This window comes from Molossus molossus, unplaced genomic scaffold (genome assembly GCF_014108415.1).
Source record: "Molossus molossus isolate mMolMol1 unplaced genomic scaffold, mMolMol1.p scaffold_m16_p_1, whole genome shotgun sequence".
NCBI classification, from domain to species: domain Eukaryota; kingdom Metazoa; phylum Chordata; class Mammalia; order Chiroptera; family Molossidae; genus Molossus; species Molossus molossus.
The window spans coordinates 119,461,998-119,480,317 of NW_023425344.1; the positions used below are offsets into that span (position 1 = coordinate 119,461,998).

The following is an 18,320-nucleotide window of genomic DNA, read 5'->3' on the forward strand; positions in this document are numbered from 1 at the left end:
GGAAATATCCAAACTTACATGCCATCCAACAACCAAAACATACCACCACACTGCACCCATGGCAACATTCCCATCACAGAACAAAATGACACCAAGTCACAGTGAGGGAAAAGGCTGGGCAGACACAAACTTAAAACCATAGAGGTGAAGGCAGTTACTCAGAGAGCTTCAAACAAATGAACAGAAGAAATAAATAGTAGTTAGATTGTGGAGAAAAACAAAAATAGAAAGGCACCAGAGAATAAATCAGCAAAAAGATGGCAGGAAACCTACTACAAAATTAAAGGAGAAGAAACAATTCAAAACTACGCTGGTTTGATTGCCTGGTTTTATAAATTTTAAGTGTTTCTGGGTGTTTTTCCCCCAGTCTCCCCAGCACTCCCTCCCCACCTCTTCCCAGTTCAGATGATTTTAGACAGTCTCGATTTCCCCAAGTTCTTTGTTCCTGAGGAGAAAGACACAGAGAAGGGGTGGGGAATAAGGGAGGCAGAAAGGACGGCAAAGGAGAAAAAAAAAAGTTGCCACAGATGTTTTCATACACTACAACCAGTAGGGTCGTGGGTCTGAAAAAACGAAGACAAGGGGTGGGGTGAGTGATCATACTGGGGAAGAGGGAAAGGAAGCAGAAGGGAAGGGTGATCGGGCCACCTCTAATGACTACAGTACTACTACTGTAGGGTGCTGGACTCACTCTGAAGGACGCTTATGGTGGCCTGGGCTCGAATCCATGTTATGGAAGGGTTTTGCCTCAAGTCATTCCTCTTGGGGTCGTTGCTGGCCCTGCACTCGTAAGTCCCAGAGTCCTCCAAGGTGAGCCGGGTTATTCTCAGCACACTCACGCCGTTTGACCCGTAGGCGGTGTTTACGGTGACACGGCGCTTCCGAGCACCGTCCCACAGCTGTCTGAAAGACTCTGCTCGGTTGACTTCTGCGTACCACCACTGGATCTCTGGCGTGGGGCTCCCGACCACATCACAGTACAGCTCAAAGGCGTCCCCAGTGAGCTTAGTTTCTGACATGGGCGACTTGACAAACCCAGCTAGAGGGAGGGGTAGCAGGAATGCAGTGACAGGCCAATCAGAAAAAAAAAGAATCAACAGGTGTTAATAGTAATTTAAAGAAAAGAAAAAAGCAAATGAGTTGCAAAGAACAAAAAAGGATTCATTTTTAAACTATAAAGAGACAGTAAATAGCATTTCATACAAGCTTTTAGAAGAAGAACCACCCTGGGAAGCTAATGGAGCAAAGGCAGGCTAATTACGAGCTGGGGCAGCCCAGGTGCTGGACACGCAAAAGCAAGCCCACTGGAAAGCATTTTAGCAATGGGCCAGCTGGTAGAAATGAGAAAGCCTCAGGTCTCAGGGAAGAGTCCCTTTCCTTAGAGCACAAACCATAACCTTTTCAAACTCACACAAGTGAAGAAAGATAACCGGAAGTTGCAGTAGGTGTAATATGCCAAGTCAGGATCTCTCTTTTGGATGCTGAACACTTCATTAAAAATACAATGTCTTTGTGAACCTCAACAAGAAGTGTTAACTAACCTATGAACATCTCTTGGGAGTCAGAATTCAAATTTCAACTGAAAAGGGAGCAAATTTCTCTCATGTAGGATTCTATCCTGAATTCAGATTAGACTTTTCCCACATCCTATTCTTCCCTGGGCCTATGGCAAACAACCAACCTAGTTACCTGTAATAAGGCAGCCTCTATCTGACTGAAGACCCTCCGGCATAGGAGAACAAGACCATCTGTACTTCAGAGTGAGAATTACCATGGAGATCAGCTCAGAGGTGGAACCAATAGAAACAGCAACCCAGCTAAACTCATTGCCAGTAAACAAAGGAACTATGCCCTCTACAATCCTATAAATCCTTACAACTAGAAAATTCTCCTGAAAAGTCCATCTTAAAAATAACCATGGTACTTACAGGCTTTCTCTCCATAGTTTAGTTGCCTGGTTCACAGGCACCAGTTCAAAGAGAATGAAAGATGTGTAATGACGAATTAAATTAAACTCTATGGTGAAGGCTAGGCCTCAACAACGTTGCTAGGCACTGCCCAGACACTAAAGTTGATGCCTACTTTCACTTGTCCAAAATTTGCTTGAGGTCACACTTCCATAACACTAGTTGGAAATGACAGAGAGAATTTTTTAAATCCAGGCTTATTTGAAGAACTTTGAGTGGGGTCCACAGAAAACCAAATCACAGTGCAAGCATACTCTCAGCTATTTATTTATTCTACCAAGGGTTCATTCAGCATTTCTACCAATTCAGGTAGTGTAGTGTGCCAAGGCATAGGGCAAGAAGCTAAAAGAAGGTACTCTGAGTGGCTGGGCCATTTCTCTTGGTACCAAACCAGCCCCTCTGCAGTGAGTCGAGCGTGGGGTCGGGATCTACCAACATCAGATTGGAAACATTACAGAGGAGAGGTATGAATTAAATGAACAATGCAGATGCCAAGAATGCAATGGGGCTGGCTGAAAATGGAGGGTGGCTAAATGGACAATATTCTGTTTGTATCCATAACAGTACTTATACTTTTGGAGATAAATTCCACCCATGAACCTCAGAACTCACTCAAGTAGAGGTCAAGACCTCCAAATTCATACTAGTCTTTCAAATCATAAAACATTCAAAATCTGGGTAAGAAGGAATGCAATAATTAACAGCCTTAGACTAAATGTTCTGCGTTGAAAATGCCATTCTAAACCATTTCTTCAGATTAGTGTCAGTTCCTTATAAGAAACTATCCACCAGAGCTTACAAGAAGCCAAAAAGATGTCATTCTCAGATGCAGGGGGAGTTTTAGAATTCCAGAAAGGAGATTCCAAGCCCCTGCATAAAGAACTGCACTCACTTCCAGATAAACCGGCATCCAAGGAGCCATGTCTTATTCTCACAAACTGCCACCTGCCCTCCTATCAAAGTCAAGACCAACTAATTCAGAAGAAAGGTGAAGGAAACTGGTTCATTCATTTCATTATAGGTCCAATCACCAGAGAAAACTGGTTATCAGTAAATCCCTCGAAAGCAGAAAAGAGTATTACTCTGTTTTAATCATGTTCTTAATCATTAAGTGGAATCACAAAGCTCTTGTTCTCACATTCTATAAACTGGAGGAGTTGTCCTCTCAAATGCTGTGATTAGCTACTTGATTATGCTCTAGAAATCTGTTAGTGAATGTTTTATATTTTTTTTTCCCTTCTTCTGAATTGCACTTCAAAGCAGGCTTAAATTTAAGCCTGTTTATCAATCTATATGCTCACCTAATGTAAAAGGAACCTGCAAGTATGCCCAGAACCACCAAGAACCCATCTAATTCCTGTGTAATCTCAAATCTCAACACCAAACAATTCAAAAGCAGCTGAGGAACAGCCCAAACACAATTCACATTACAAAGAGCAGAGCAAGTCACTCAACCTGACACTGCCAGCCAGCCCAAAGCAAGACTCCTGAGGTGGAAGAAATGATGATCTGATTTAGTTTAATTTTCTACCTGAATATAGGAAAATGGGACCAGATTTTTTAAATTTCCTTTGAATTAGTAAATTATGATATATATATTTAAACAAACTTATCTAAAAACAAGATTATAAATCCTTTAAAACAGTAACAGACATCTATCTGTACTCTGAAAGATATTTATTATTATTAGATGTGTATCAACAAATAACATTTTCTAAGTATGTGTTATGTGTTAGACAATGTGCTAAGCACTTTATCTCATTTAATCCTCACAACAGCCTTATAAGATATGTGTCATTATAATCTCCTTAATATGTGGAAAATAAGACCTCAAAAAGTTAAGTACTCTGCCCACAGTCACAAGCTAATAGTGAGAGGTATGTCCAAGGTCAAAGCATGGTCTTCTAACACTTTCCACAACTACAGTCTATGTGCCTTACTAGGGTGAAAAGTTTTTTGTAGTTATTTAAAAGTTAAAGATATCTTTTGTCACCACTTAATATTTAATCATTTCTCAATGGGGGAAAAAGGAGAAGCATCTGTTACAAAAAGAAATTAATTTAAAAAAAAAATTTAATCATTTCTGGATTAAAAAAAAGCCAGGATCTCTCCTCCATTGGAATGTGCAGCACACCATGATCCCTGACTCCTTACAAATATAAACCTATTAAAGAACAGAGATAGAAGATCACAGGATCAAAGAGTTCCTAATACAGTGAGTGTGTGCGTGTGTGTGTGTGTGTTAGGGGAGATGAGGGAGGGGAAAAGTGAGAAAACAAAAGCAAAATTGCCCCGTGTAGTTCTGATGAGTCCATCACCTTGTTCTTGAGAAGGCTAGCTTTATAGGAAGGAGTTTAAAAGACATTATATGCATTCTCTGGTTTTGTGGTCAGCAGCCAAATTAATAAAGGGAAGCACCTGCAATTTTCATAAAACCTAACAGTTTACAAAGTGCTTTCACACACATCACATCTCATTTCGTTCACATGATTTCACAAGGTTCATAGGACAGGTGCAAGGAAAGGTTCATGACTTGTCCAAGATCACTTAGGAAGCTAATCCTGACTGAAGCTGGGATTAGAATACAGGTCTTGAGCTCTAATCTATGGTTCTTTCCAATAAACCTTACTGCCTATAAACAAACCAAGTAGGGGATTCCTTGACAGCTGAACACTCATTAAAGATCAAGAAAACAGCTATTTCTCCTCCTAGCACTAGGGGTTTAAAAAAACAAACAAAAAAACCCCCTCTACACAGTATAGGCATCTCTCAGAGATACTGTGGGTTGGATTCCAGACCACACCAATAAACCTAGTCATAATCTTTTTGCTGATAGAAGGTCTTGCCTTCAATTTCTTTCAAACAAACAAAAAAACAAAACCTGTGAAATGTAATAAAACGAGATATGCCTATACTGTGAAATCACAGTTAGCAATGGAAAGATATTAGCAATCATCTACTTCATTATCCATCCAAAATTAACTCCAATTCAGGAAAAGAACCAGCTAGCAGCAGCAGGAAGAGGCAGGCAGCTCAGAGCTTGGCACACTGCCTGCCTTTCATTACCAAGGGTTTTCAAACAAATATGTGCCCTCAACATGAGCACACACACTGCATAAAGTTGGAAGGCCAGCAGAAGCATCGGTTTGATCTCTGAGACAAAGGTCACCTAATATTTTGGGGAAAGCCTACATTTCAGAAAAAAAACCTCACACCCCTCCCCTACCATCATCTCCACCTACTATAATACTTAACTGGGTTCAGAGCTCAAATAGGTTTTAACAAAGTACTACTAACATCAGTGTGTTCAGTTCAACAGTAAGAAAGAAACTGAATGGTGGCCACTGGATTTGGAGGGAGGGATTTAGAAGCTGCAGGTGGAGGAGGGATGGCAGGCTTAGTATTAAAAATGGAGAGTGTAAAACCAGGAAATCATAATGTAAAACTGCAAAACTGGGGAAGGGGGATGGAAGGCAAAGATGACAGCTGGGGATAGTAGCCAGAGAAAGAAGGAGCTCTCTGGCAGGAAAAACTGGATGTGTAGATATGTAGCAGAGGGTGAGAAGAAAAAAGGAACAGAGAAGAGCAAGTTTAGTCCAATTCCAAGAAAACTGCTTTTACTTGTGCCCTAACGAAGCAAAAAAGCTAGCCTTATTCCACAGAAGAGAAGCTATCAGTGATTTTTTTACAGCTGAAATTCTCATTTTCCTCCAGGGCAGATAACTTCTCTCCCTGCTCTCAGCTGACTACTGCCAGATTTAGGCCTTTAAATCTAACCTGTTTTTATCACCTTGAACTTTTTTTTAAACAGCTGTTCTTTTCAAACCTCTCTCTATTACTAATTTCCTGTGGGTGGCTCATGCGGCTCTCTCCTTCATGCCTCACAATAAAAAGGAAATGACAGCCAAGGACACAAGACCTTCTCTTTTTTCTCTCTCTCTCTCTCTCTCTCTCTCTCTCTCTCTCTCTCTCACACACACACACACACACACACACACACACACACACACACACACAAAATGTACCTCAAAAAGAAGACCGAGCAAGACAAACTAATACTGTGGTTATAGGCACAGTATTTCAAATCTGTCTTTAACTGCTAAGAGGCTATATACACAAGCTACTGTACAGCCTGCCTACCCTTACTGTTTATTTAAGAAGCAAAATCACTTATCATTGTTCCTTAACATCAGAGGCAGCTCATAAATCCATATGCACTCATTCTGTGTATACCCACCAAGGGTAAGACAAGCCTGAGGCTCTGGGAGTGGATGGAAATGGGGTAACCTCATTCTCTGCAGCAGGAAGAAGGTATATAGGTCTGATCTCATGGATTACTCCAATCTATAGATAGAGATGACAGCTATTACAAAGAATTTTCCAAATTCAAACCTTTCCCTTTCATGGCTACCTCTTACAGGCAGACATAACAAAGGCTTGGAAAGTAAAATTGTCCCCCATCACTAGCTTCTAAACCAGAGCCCATCCTTTATTCTGAAATTATGCCATGCAAATAGCTAAAGGAATCTGCTTGGCATACTTTAGCTAGCCTTTTGCTTTGGAGAAATAGGAAAATCTACTTCCAAAGAGACTTTGTACTTTAGTGATTAAAAGCAGCAAACTCCAAAATAAGACTGCTTGGAGGCTCTGTCTCTAATTTTATGGTTTTAGGCAAGTGATCTAACCTGTAGAACAGAAGCATTAATAGTAGCATCCTCATAGGGTTATTGTGAGACTTATACTAAATAACACAGCTTAAAACAGTGCCTGGCACATGGTAAGCACTCAATAATGTTAGCATCACTATTATTCTCCAAAGAAATAATGCTTAACAGGTGATGTGCACTAGCCTTCAGGACTGCTCCACTCACAGAATTAATAAATGTTATTACAGTTATAAATCATTAAATCTGAGATATTATGAACAAGGTGAAAAACCTATGAGTAATGAGAATAAAAAGAGGCAGTACAAGATTCACCTTCAAAAAAAGTAAAGAATAAGCCTACCAATTACAAATCAAGCTGCTGAGCAATGATACATGAGAAGATACTGGATATTAGGCCGGCCAAACTATAAATTCACAAAATGTAAGGTAAGATAGTAGTTACAAGATTTTGGATCATGTCAGATTAGTTTAATGTCAGTCTAAGAAAAAATGTCGACTTTTGAGTCAGTACCTCCACAACTTAAATTTTCTTTATTTTGAGTAGTTTCTTCAAATGGGAATGATGCTACCTAGGTTCACAGGGTATAAAAGTCATATATGTGAAAGAGTTCTATAAACTGTAAAGCACTGTGAAAATGTTAAATTATTTTAGCACAGGTAAAAGAAATAAATATTTGCTATGGCTGATCTTCCACAAAGATTTTCATTTAGTCCTGTTGTCAATTCCTACTAACAGGCTAACCAGGCATGACCATTGGTCTAAATGTCCATGACAAATAACAAAGTTGTAGGCCTGGCTGGTGTGCTTCAGTTGGTTGGAGCACAGTACCTTAACAAAAAGGTAACAAGTTCAATCAGGGCACATACTCACGTTTCAGGTTCCATCCTGGGTCAGGGAGCATGCAGGAGGCAACCAATTGATGTTTCTCTCTCTAAAATTAATTTTTTAAAAAAAATTTTAAGTTGTAAATTTGACAAAAAGCCATGGGCTTGTTTCATCCCAGAAAATACACAAAAAATTTTGCATATAAATACAGGGGTGTCCCAGATGCCCAAGAGGCACACCATGAGTCTCAAAAGTAAGGCTTTCTATTAAGCTGAAGGACCTTACAGGGAAATGAGCCACAGTTACAACATCTGGGTTAGATTCTTCAACTTCTTCAACTGTCTCATCTAAACAATTGTGATAATTCCTACCTTCTTCATAAGGTGACAGGGAGGTTCACAACATACACAAAAAAAGTATATAAAATTACTTTGTAACCTGTACAGCTATAAATGTTAATAATATAAGATGGCCTTTTATGCAAGCATTCTACTCTAGGATTTAAAGGATGACCTAAACCAATTCTGGGTGTTCTGTTGAGGTACCTCAAAAGCAGTGCGGGAGAAAGTGTAGGGTAGGGAGGGGGAACAGGGCTCAGAGGCTCACCCATGGGGGAGAGGAGTTGTCTAACTGTGCTTTTTCTGAATTTTTCACTTTTTCTCTGTACCGCAGGCCGACGCTCCAACCGCTGAGCCAAACCGGCCAGGGCATGAATTTTTCACTTTTTCAAAAGAAAAATGCATTGACAACCACTAACCCAAAGAATTTCAACATGTTTGAAATAGAAAATGACACTAAATAAGGTAAGGTTGCCAGCAATAATTTTAAAAATCAGACTAAATTCTAGTTTTAAAAGTTTTATAAAAGTAAAAATTAGAATTTGACACCAGATCTAAGAAATAGAAGGGATTGGAAATTTTTAATAACAAAGAGAAAAATCAGCTCAGAAATGACCCCCCTCTTACATTTCTCTTCATGCATATCTAACATGTTCCAAGAGCTCAACAACATTTGTCTATGACCCAGCATATTGGGCTCTGCTTATATGTTATTTATCAGAAAATTCTAGCCATTTAGTCTACCCTCTTATAATCCTGAGGCAAAGAGCTTCATTATCAAAGATACTCCTTGAGACTAAATATTTCTTCCTTACCCCAGGAGGAAAGAGACATTTAAATTTAACCTTGAAAGAAAGTGAGGTTAAATATAAAAGATTAGGTCCCATTTTGACTGTGACATCAAACTGACCATAATCGTAGTTTTTAAACACTTAGGATGCATCCAAGGAGGAAAAAGCAGTAGCCACAAACTGCTGTCAAGCTAGTATTTATAGGAAACTTTAGAAAATCTACTTCCTAACTCCACAAACAATCATCAAAGGACAAAAGCTAGTTTTGCTAGCCATTAAAAACTAAGTATGTCTCATCCAAAGGAAACAGACAAAAGCATACAAAATCAGCTGTATCTCAAAGAGCATTCTTAATAAAAGGTTTGGTTTCAAACAGTGAAACCCTTACATATTTAAGCAAATAATCATAAAAGCTCATTTGTCCCAAGAGACTGTCAAAATAGCTATGGGCCAATCTAGAACTACACCCAAATAGAATTCTGAAGCCAGAAACAATTGTGGGGAGGGGAACAGTTACAGAGCATGTTAAGAGTATGCCTCAGTTGACCCTCCAGTTAGGATTTACTAAAGGCAAAATGAAAACAATGTGCTAGAATGGTTCAATACTCCAGTTAAATAAACCATTCTCAGAGCCATGGGTAATTACTAATCAAAAGCTAATCTCCACTAATTACTTTTTCTGTGAAATTCACTTGTCTATAGATTCAGCATAACTTTTGATAATACAAACTCACTTTCCGTCCCTGACAACATAACAACAATTGGGATGTAAATACAACTCAGCTCATTCTTTCATCCTCATACAATCCCATAAGAATGACAATTAACACAAATCCGTTCAAACTGACAGTTGGGATATAATCTAGAAGATATTTTAACTGAAAGAGGTAGGAAGCCCCCTCCCCACCTTCTTTTAAACAGCCATTCCCAGAAACCACAAGAGTCAGATATTCTGCACATAGGGAAATTCAACCTGGGATGTTAGGCAATATAGTCCGGGTCATCCCAGCTGATGAATTATTTCCAAAACATAAATAGCTTATAGTTGAAACCACACTAAAAGCTGTTATTATATATTAAAGGCAAAATTTTCCTTAGATGGCAGAATCCTAGAGTAGTGCTTCTTAAAACTTTATCATGCATCAGAATCCTCTGTTAAAAAAGACTGCTGGGTCCTATCCCAAGAGATTCTGATTAACCAGTCTGAAGTAGGGCCTAGAAATGTGCATTTCTAACAAGTTCTCAGGTGATGCTGGTGTTGCTGGTTCACAGACCACACTTGAACAATTAATGTCTTGGTGTGAAATTGTTAACTTTTTCAGCTTTTTCAAACAGAAGAAAAATAAGGGCACAGGAGCCACACAGATGTTTCCAAAACCACATAGACTCTCCTAGCAGCTGAGTCTGTGTTCACAATCAAAAGAAGAAACGTGGCAAAATGGCAGCTAAAATAATTTAACTCACATAATTATGACTTTTATCTTGTATTTGTTCAACTTATCAATCTACAAATTAAGACTACGCTTTCAATTCACCATTTATTGAGGGCCTATTTACTAAGGACTGTGCACAGGGATAACAAAAATAAATGTCGCTCCTAAAGAGAGCTCAACTTTGTAAGGCATGAGCCAGAAAAATAATTAAATACAATTAATAATGGCCACTTCTTAACATAAATGTATAAAAAACAACAACGAACAAAATAGGATGCAATCGCATTTATTCTTTTGTTTCCCTTGCCTGAAGCGATATATCAGAAAACAACTGCTATGAGAAATGTCTGAAATTTTGAGATTTTACTATGTTTTCTTCTAGGATTTTTATTGTTTTGAGTCTGACAGTTACATCTTTAATCCATTTTGAGTTTATTCTTGTGTGCGGTGTAAGGTAGTCTAGTTTCGTTTTTTTTGCACATATATCTGTTCAATTTTACCAACATTATTTATTGAATAGACTATCTTTACTCTATTGTATGTTTTTGCCTCCTCTGTCAAATCTTTTTTTTGTTTTTTGTTTTTTAGTATGTGCCCCTAGCGAGAACCAAACCACAAACTCTCTGGTCCGCAGGCCATCGCTCCAACCACTGAGGCCAAACCGGCGAGGGCTCCTCTGTCAAATCTTAATTGACTATAAAGACACAGATTTATTTCTGGGCTCTTTATTCTGTTCCACTGATCTATAAGTCTGCTTTTATGCCAGCACCACGATGTTTTGATTACTATGGCCTTGTTGTATAATTTGACATCAGGTAGGGTGATTCCTCCAACTTTGTTCTTATTTCTCAAGATCGCTGCTGCTATTCGGGGCCTTTTGTGACTCCATACAAACTTTTGAAACAACTGCTCTAGTTCTGTGAAATACACTACTGGTATCTCAATAGAAATTGCATTGAATCTGCAGATTGCTTTGGGTAGTATGGACATTTTAATATTAATTCTTCTTATCCATGGACACAGTATATGCTTCCACTTATTTTTATCTTTCTCAATTTCTTTCTTCAGTGTCTTATAATTTTTCAAGTGCAGGCTTTTTACTTCCTTGGTTAAATTTATTCCTAGGTATTTTATTATTTTTGAAGCAATTCTGAATGAGATTTTTTTTTAGTTTCCCTTTCTGATAGTTTTTCTTGGGGAAAAATCTAATACTTAATCCCAATAAAATTTTCTCAACTTTTAAAAAACACATTTATGGAATTTTAGCCTAAACATCCAAGCTAAACCACTCTTACCCACACTCAACAGTAGAGAACTAAAAAGAAATAAAGCCACAGACCAAGTGATTCTAGATAAAAAATAAAAAATAGCCCTGGCCGGTTTGGCTCAGCGGTTAGAGCGTCTGCCTGCGGTCCGGAGAGACCCGGGTTCGGTTCCCGCTAAGGGCATGTATCTCGGTTGCAGTTTGTCCCCGGCCCTGGTTGGTCGTGCGGGTGGCAGCCACTCGATGTGTCCCTTTCACATCGATGTTTCCCTCTCTCTCTCTTCCTCTCTCTCCCTCCCACACTGTCTGTACAAAAAATGGAAAAATGTCCTCGGATGAGGATTATAAAAAAATAAAAATAAAAATAAAAAATAACATCCACAGGAATAGTAAGTTGCTCTTATTTTATTTTAATTTTTATTTTTTAATATTTTTCCTTTATTGATTTGAGAAAGAGAGGAGGGGGGAGAGAGAGATAGAAACACTGATGAAAGAGAACATCAATTGGCTGCCTCCTGCATGCCCCCACTGGGGGTTGGGCCCACAGCCTGGGCTTGCACCCTGACCAGGAATCGGACTGGTGACCTCTTCGTGCATGGGTCAACGCTAAACCACTGTGCCACACTGGCTGGACTGTAGCTCCTATTTTAGATTGTGATAAAAGTTCATGAATACTACTATATTTATGTTCTTTTCCCTACCTTTCTGGTCCACATCAGTATTTCTGTAAAAATTAATTACATACAGTTTTTTGAAAAATAAGGATAGCAGCACACAGGCAAGCGACCAAGAGATTTTTCCACTTCGGTGATGACATGGAATGGAAAACTTCCTCCCCACAACTCTAGTGGCCTCTAAATTTAAAAAATTAAGGATACTTGCCCTGGCCGATTTTCTCAGTGGTTAGAGCATCGGTCCACGGACCAATGAGTAGAGAGTTTGATTCAGGTCAAGGGGCCATACCTTGGTTGCGGTTCGTCCCCAGCCCTGGTCAAGGTCATGCAGGAAGCAGCCAGTCAATGTGTCCCTCTCACATCAATGTTTCTCTCTCTCTCTCTCTCTCTCTCTCCCCCCCTTCTTCCTTCCCTCCCTCCCACTCTATCTGAAGATAAAAAGAAGAATATCCTTGAGTGAGGATTAAAATAAATAAATAAATAAATAAATAATCGATGATACTCAACAGAACTATATCGAGTCTTATTCTTTACCTATGGACCATATTGACAGTATGTTGAAATTGCAAACTCCCACTACTTCAAGTCACAACGGTGGCAAAATTATTTATATGATAAGATTAAACAAATGAGTTCAAGAAATATTTTGTATTAAATACAGTTCATGGAGATCTGTATTTCTCCCCAAATTCTCAACAATTTATATAATTATGGTTCATTCCAGGAATTTCATATGCATTCCCCCAAATGGGCAATAACATGAAGAAAGTTCTACATTTAAATGAGGGAGAAAAAAAATAAAGGCAGCCACCAGGCAAATCATTCTTAAACAAGCAGTTTCATCCCACTACTCCAACTCCTTTACCAGCCTGCACCCTTAACTGGTAATTTAATCCATAATCTGCTGCTAAAAGAATTAAGATCATACTTGTGGAATTTAGTAAGGCTATCTAGAAACACTCTCAAGAACACTTTCTTAAAATTAAATAGACTTTAAGATAATGAAAGTGATGAAAAGAAATAAGTTATTAAGCCATAAAAAGACATGGAGAAAACTTAAATGTGTATTACTAAGTGAAAAAAAAAAAAAAAAACAATTTGAAAAGGACACATACCATATGATTCCAACTATATGATATTCTGGAAAAAGTCAAACTATGGAGACAGTAAAAAGATCAGTGGTTGCCAAGGAGCTAATGGGGAGGGGAAGGGATGAATAGATAGAACACAGGATTTTCAGGGCAGTTAAACTACCCTGTATGATACTATAATGGTAGATACATGGCATTATACACTTGTCAAAACCCATAAAATGAATATATAACACCAAGAATGAATTCTAATGTAAACTATGGTGACAATGATGTATCAATGAAAGTTTATCATTGTAACAAACGAATCACTCTTGTAGGGATGGTATTAGTGGAGAAGGCTGCATGTGTGGGTGGGCACAGGGGAAATATGGGAACTCTGTACTTTCTGCTCTAAAACTGCTCTAAAAAATAGAGTCTATTAAAAAATTAAATATACTAACGGGAAAAAATACAACCATGTAGTGAGATTTATTTGCCCTTAAGATTCAGTGGTATCTAAATGCAGATAAAAATGTTTTAATGATACATAAATGCAAAACTACCTTTAAGCAATGAGAATTCCGTTTTGCCCAGACAAGACAGGTTACATCCACCTATCTTGTATTTCTGACCCAAGCACAGAAAACAAAGGGATCTTTTCTAGCTGAGAAACTATCTTAAACCAGACTTCCACTAGACTTTTTTTTTTTCTTTATTAATTTTTAGAGAGAGAGGAGGGGACAGGGAGAGAGAGATAGAAACAACGATGAGAGAAAACATCGACTGGCCACCTCCTGCATGCCCCCCACTGGGGATCAAGCCCACAACCTGGGCATGTCCCTGACCAGGAATCGAACCGGCGAACTCTCGATGCATGGGTCGATGCTCACCCACTGAGCCACACTGGCTAGGCCTAGGCTATCTTTATTAATGCCTTCCTAACTACACTAAATGGAAATCTCCCAGCTCACAGAAATAAAACAAAGTATAGAAAGAAATTTCATAAGCCTTCATCATAGTAAGTACCCAAAGGCAGACATAACCACATCACTTATCATCTAAATCAGGAAACTTTTAAGAGTAAAAGGGATGCTATGAATTTTGATGAGGCAAAAAGCACAAACTGAGAATTATGGTTACCCCATAATATGGTTATGGGGATCTTGGAGGTTGTGTTGTGTAAGATCAGTCAATTAGAGTAGAGCTATCCCAGAATAAAACTCCAAATCAATTAACTTCCAATTCTAAATACAGTATATTTGTGATTTACAAACTTTTCCCAAGAACTCTAAGCATTAATGTGACATTCTAGAATTCCTTAGATCGCTTAAATACCTATGTCTAAGATTTAAATGTATCTAGTCCTATAAAGTACCTCCAAATTCCTAGGGCCTTTTTTCTCTATCAAACCTGATAAATACTTAACACTAATCTCCTGCATTCAATACCACTTGAATGTGGTATTGAATATCACATTGGTAGCTATACCATCATTGACTTAATTTCCCCATTAACAGAATCTCTTGCCTTACTATAAGGTACGCAGTATATAATCAAGCCCTACTTTCTTAATTTCAAGTGGAAGTATACAAAGATCAATGAATCCTAATACTTACAAAAGGTAATTTTCTACCTAGTAGTCTAAGAGTATCATTGTAAAATTATAAACTCAGGGATAGAACCAACCAAGATTGCATAGGCTAGCATTGATTCTCTAGAATATATTATGGGGGTACTCTCTCATAGTGTTTCCGAAATGAATACCAAACTGCATGATAATAAAAAGCTAGACACGTCCATTTAAATTATGACTTTAAAAAAGGTATATTAATGTATATAAATTGTTCCATCTAATAACATGGTCTAACAACATGTATAACAAATATAATGACATACATGTTAAAATGTGAACTGTCAGTTACCTAGTATGTATAATCAGAGGATTGAAATCAATTTCTAAGGTCCTTTCAGCTCTAATATTCTGTAAATCCATGTTATAAATGGTCAGTTAATTGAAATGCAGTATTCTACGAATTCATGAAGCTGTATAAGTGTATGGTAAATAGGAACATGGCCCCTTTCCCATGCTCCAACTTCCCCTCTCATTCTGTGGGAATAATAGGGAAGGCCATTTGGAAGAGGACTGTGAAACCTTGAGAACCTAGCCAGCAACTCGGTCTAAGAAAGGCCAAAAAAGAAAGTGCTTCTAGATGTCAGTCTGGATTGCAAACAGCTAGTGTTCTGATCTCACACAGCTTGGGCAGGAGCTTGTTGCCCTCCCCCCGCATGTCTTGTTTTCTGTACTCTGTAAAATCTTGTGCTGGGAAAGTCTGGGTAGCACCAAAACAATAGCACTGGCCAGCTGCCCCTGGTGTGGCCAGTTTGCAGGCCAGATGGGACTAAGCAGAACAACTTCACCGGTGGTAGTCTGTGCGGGTGGTAAACTTCACTGGTCTGCAGGCACTGATGCATACAAGAATGCTAATAAAAGCCCATGTCTGTTCACAGCTAGTCCTCAGGGTTATTTCTTTGGAATCCATGAATATATATACACTGATGTTTTCTGGGACCTCAGCACTTTGCCTAATAAGGCAAACTGTATTTGTGTGAGAAAGAGTATATATATGTATGTATGTATTTTTTTAAACCTTTTTTTTTTTTTTTTTTTTTTTTATTTTTTTCTTTATTGATTTTAGAGAGAGGGAGAGAGAAACCGACTGGCTGCCTCCTGCATGCCCCGCACTGGGGACTGGGCCCACAACTTGGGCATGTGCCCTGACCAGGAATCGAACCAGTGACTTCTTGGGGCACGGGTTGACGCTCAACCACTAAGCCACACAAGCCGAAAAAGAGTTTGTTTGTTTGTTTGTTTGTTAGTTTGTTTGTTTATTTTATCTTCACCCGAGGACATTTTTCCATTTTTTGTTCAGATACCCAACCAGGGCTGGGGACAAACTGCAACCAAGGTATAAGCACCCTTAGCAGGAACCGAAACCGGGTCTCTCCAGACCGCAGGCCAATGCTCTAACCACTGAGCAAACCCAGCCAGGGCAAAGAGTATATTTTAATAGATTATAAATATTTGGAAACCAGCATGTCTCTAATTTTATATGCCCACAATGCCTTGCTCCACATATACTCAATATCTGTTAACATGGTGAAAATAAACAATTCTCATTCATTGAGGATTAAGGATAAAACCTTCCATTAAATTTCAACCTATTAACAATTTAAAATGTATTAGTAATCATTAGTATGTTAATGAACAGTATAATAAATGAAACCATCTTTCTTTGATTAGGTGAGTTTTTCATGATTTCAGAGCCATCTCTGAGTATCAACAGAATCACAAATTCTTGGAGACTAGACTATGGCATATTTGAATTTACCATAGAGGTCCTAGAAGTTACTTTTTTTTTTTTCTTTTACTGATTTGAGAGAGAGAGAAGAAAGGAGAAGTAGGGAAAGATAGAATGATTGGCCGCTTCTTGCATGCCCCCCACTGGGGATTGGACCCACAACCCGGGAATGTGCCTGGACTGAGAATCGAACTGGCAAACTCTTGGTGCATGGATCAATGCTCAACCACTGAGCCACACCGGCCAGGCTAGAAGTTACTTTTTATTAAAAAAAAAAAATCAAATGATAAGATTTCCTTCCTTCCCCCTTCCCCCTACCCCCAACACGGATGGACCTGGAGAGCATTATGCTAAGTGAAATATGCCAATCAGAGAAAGACAAGTACCATATATTTTCACTTATGTGTGACAGCTAATGAAAAAAATGAACTAAACAATCAAAACAGACAAATTCCTATCATAGATAGAGAGCAGGCTGACAACTGTGGAGGGAAGAGGGATTGGGGGACTGGGTGGGTGGGGGAGGGACTGAGCAATAAAGAAAAAAACTTATGGACAAGGACAACAGTGTGGTGATTGCGTGGTGGGGTAGAGAAGGGTATAGGAGGGATAAATGGTGACGGATGGAAACTTGACTTGAGGTGGTGAATTCACAATACGATGTACAAATGATGTGTTATAGAATTGTGCACCTGCAACCGTTAAAATTTTGTTAACCAGTATCACCCCAACAAATTCAACAGAAAGGAGGCGGGAACCATCAAATCCCTAATGTCAGTTTGTTTCCTTGCCATGCATCCACTAATCCTAACAAGCAAGTGAGAAAGTCAGTGTAAAATAGATTTTTGACTAGAGATTTAAAAACCTTGCTCCTCAGACTCCGAAGATTCTTTGAAACAATTAGGGGACTCTCTCTCCCCTGAAGGGCTCTACTTTTATCTAATTGACAAATTTAGAGTCTACTTAATTTTTAAGTAAAAAGAAAAAACTTTCTGCTACTAAAGGTTGAAATCTAACTCTTACTTTAATCTGACACTTAGATATACTATGGTCTAAAGAAGCTATAATTTGCTATGGCCAATGTTGCTCAGTGGTTAGAGTGTTGGCCCTTGCACCACAGGGTCAGGGGTTCAATTCCCAGTCAAGGGCACGTCCCTAGGTTGCAGTTTTGAGCCCCAGCCCCAGTCCAGGCATGTGTAGGAGGCAACCAATCGATGTGTTTCTCTCTCCCTCTCTACCGCTCCCCTCCTTCCCTTATACTCTCTAAAAATCAATGGAAAAAAATATCCTTGGGTGAGGATTAATAAAAAATAAATAAATGAAAATAAAGAAGCTGTAATTTAGTTGGAGAATCCTTACTGAATCCTGTTCACTATATGTTCTAGCCACTAAAATCTGCTCCCTCCTCCATTCCTCAGAAAATCCCCAAATTCAATCAACAATCCAAATATATTCTCCTCTTCTTTCATAATTACTTATTTGCACTCTCATAATTTTGTTTCAAGTTTTCATCATCTCATAACTCCACGATGAGGTAGCACCCCCACCTCCACAATGAGACTGAGGATCAGATTATGTTATCTAATGTCCCAAACACCAGCAAAATAGTGCTGCTTCTTTTGAAAAGTCATAGCAAAATTGTATCCAGAATGCTTTCACAAAAATTAGCAGAGCTGCCCAGCTAGTGTTGCTCAGTGGTTAAGCATGGACCCATGCACCAAGAGGTCACCAGTTCAATTCCTATTCAGGGCATATGCCCAGGTTGTAGGCCAAATCCCCAGTGGGGGGCATGCAGGAGGCAGCTATGCAGGAGGCAGCCAATGGATATTCTCTCTCATCAATGTTTCTCTCTCTCCCTCTAAATTCAATAAATAATTTTTTTTTTTTTTAATTAGCAGAGTTCTCCCAGGAATTATCCACACAGTTAA

The 18,320-nt window shown here is 38.8% G+C and overlaps 2 protein-coding genes across 5 annotated transcripts in view; one reads left to right on the forward strand and one right to left on the reverse strand.

Moving 5' to 3' along the window:
- REC114 (REC114 meiotic recombination protein) overlaps positions 1–10,636 on the forward strand; it is a 208,431-nt gene extending 197,795 nt beyond the window's left edge. Inside the window, exons 6-7 of the mRNA XM_036246037.1 lie at positions 8,133–8,263; positions 10,611–10,636. Of these exons, the coding sequence (XP_036101930.1) occupies positions 8,133–8,216 (84 nt within the window). The 3' untranslated portion in view covers positions 8,217–8,263; positions 10,611–10,636. The remainder of the gene's footprint in view (positions 1–8,132; positions 8,264–10,610) is intronic.
- NPTN (neuroplastin) overlaps positions 1–18,320 on the reverse strand; it is a 72,508-nt gene that overhangs the window by 34,015 nt on the left and 20,173 nt on the right. For 2 of the 4 annotated variants that reach the window (XM_036246015.1, XM_036246009.1), the window contains exon 2: positions 692–1,039. The exons of the other annotated variants lie outside the window; for them this stretch is intronic. In XM_036246015.1, the coding sequence (XP_036101908.1) occupies positions 692–1,039 (348 nt within the window). The remainder of the gene's footprint in view (positions 1–691; positions 1,040–18,320) is intronic. 4 annotated transcript variants of the gene reach the window in all.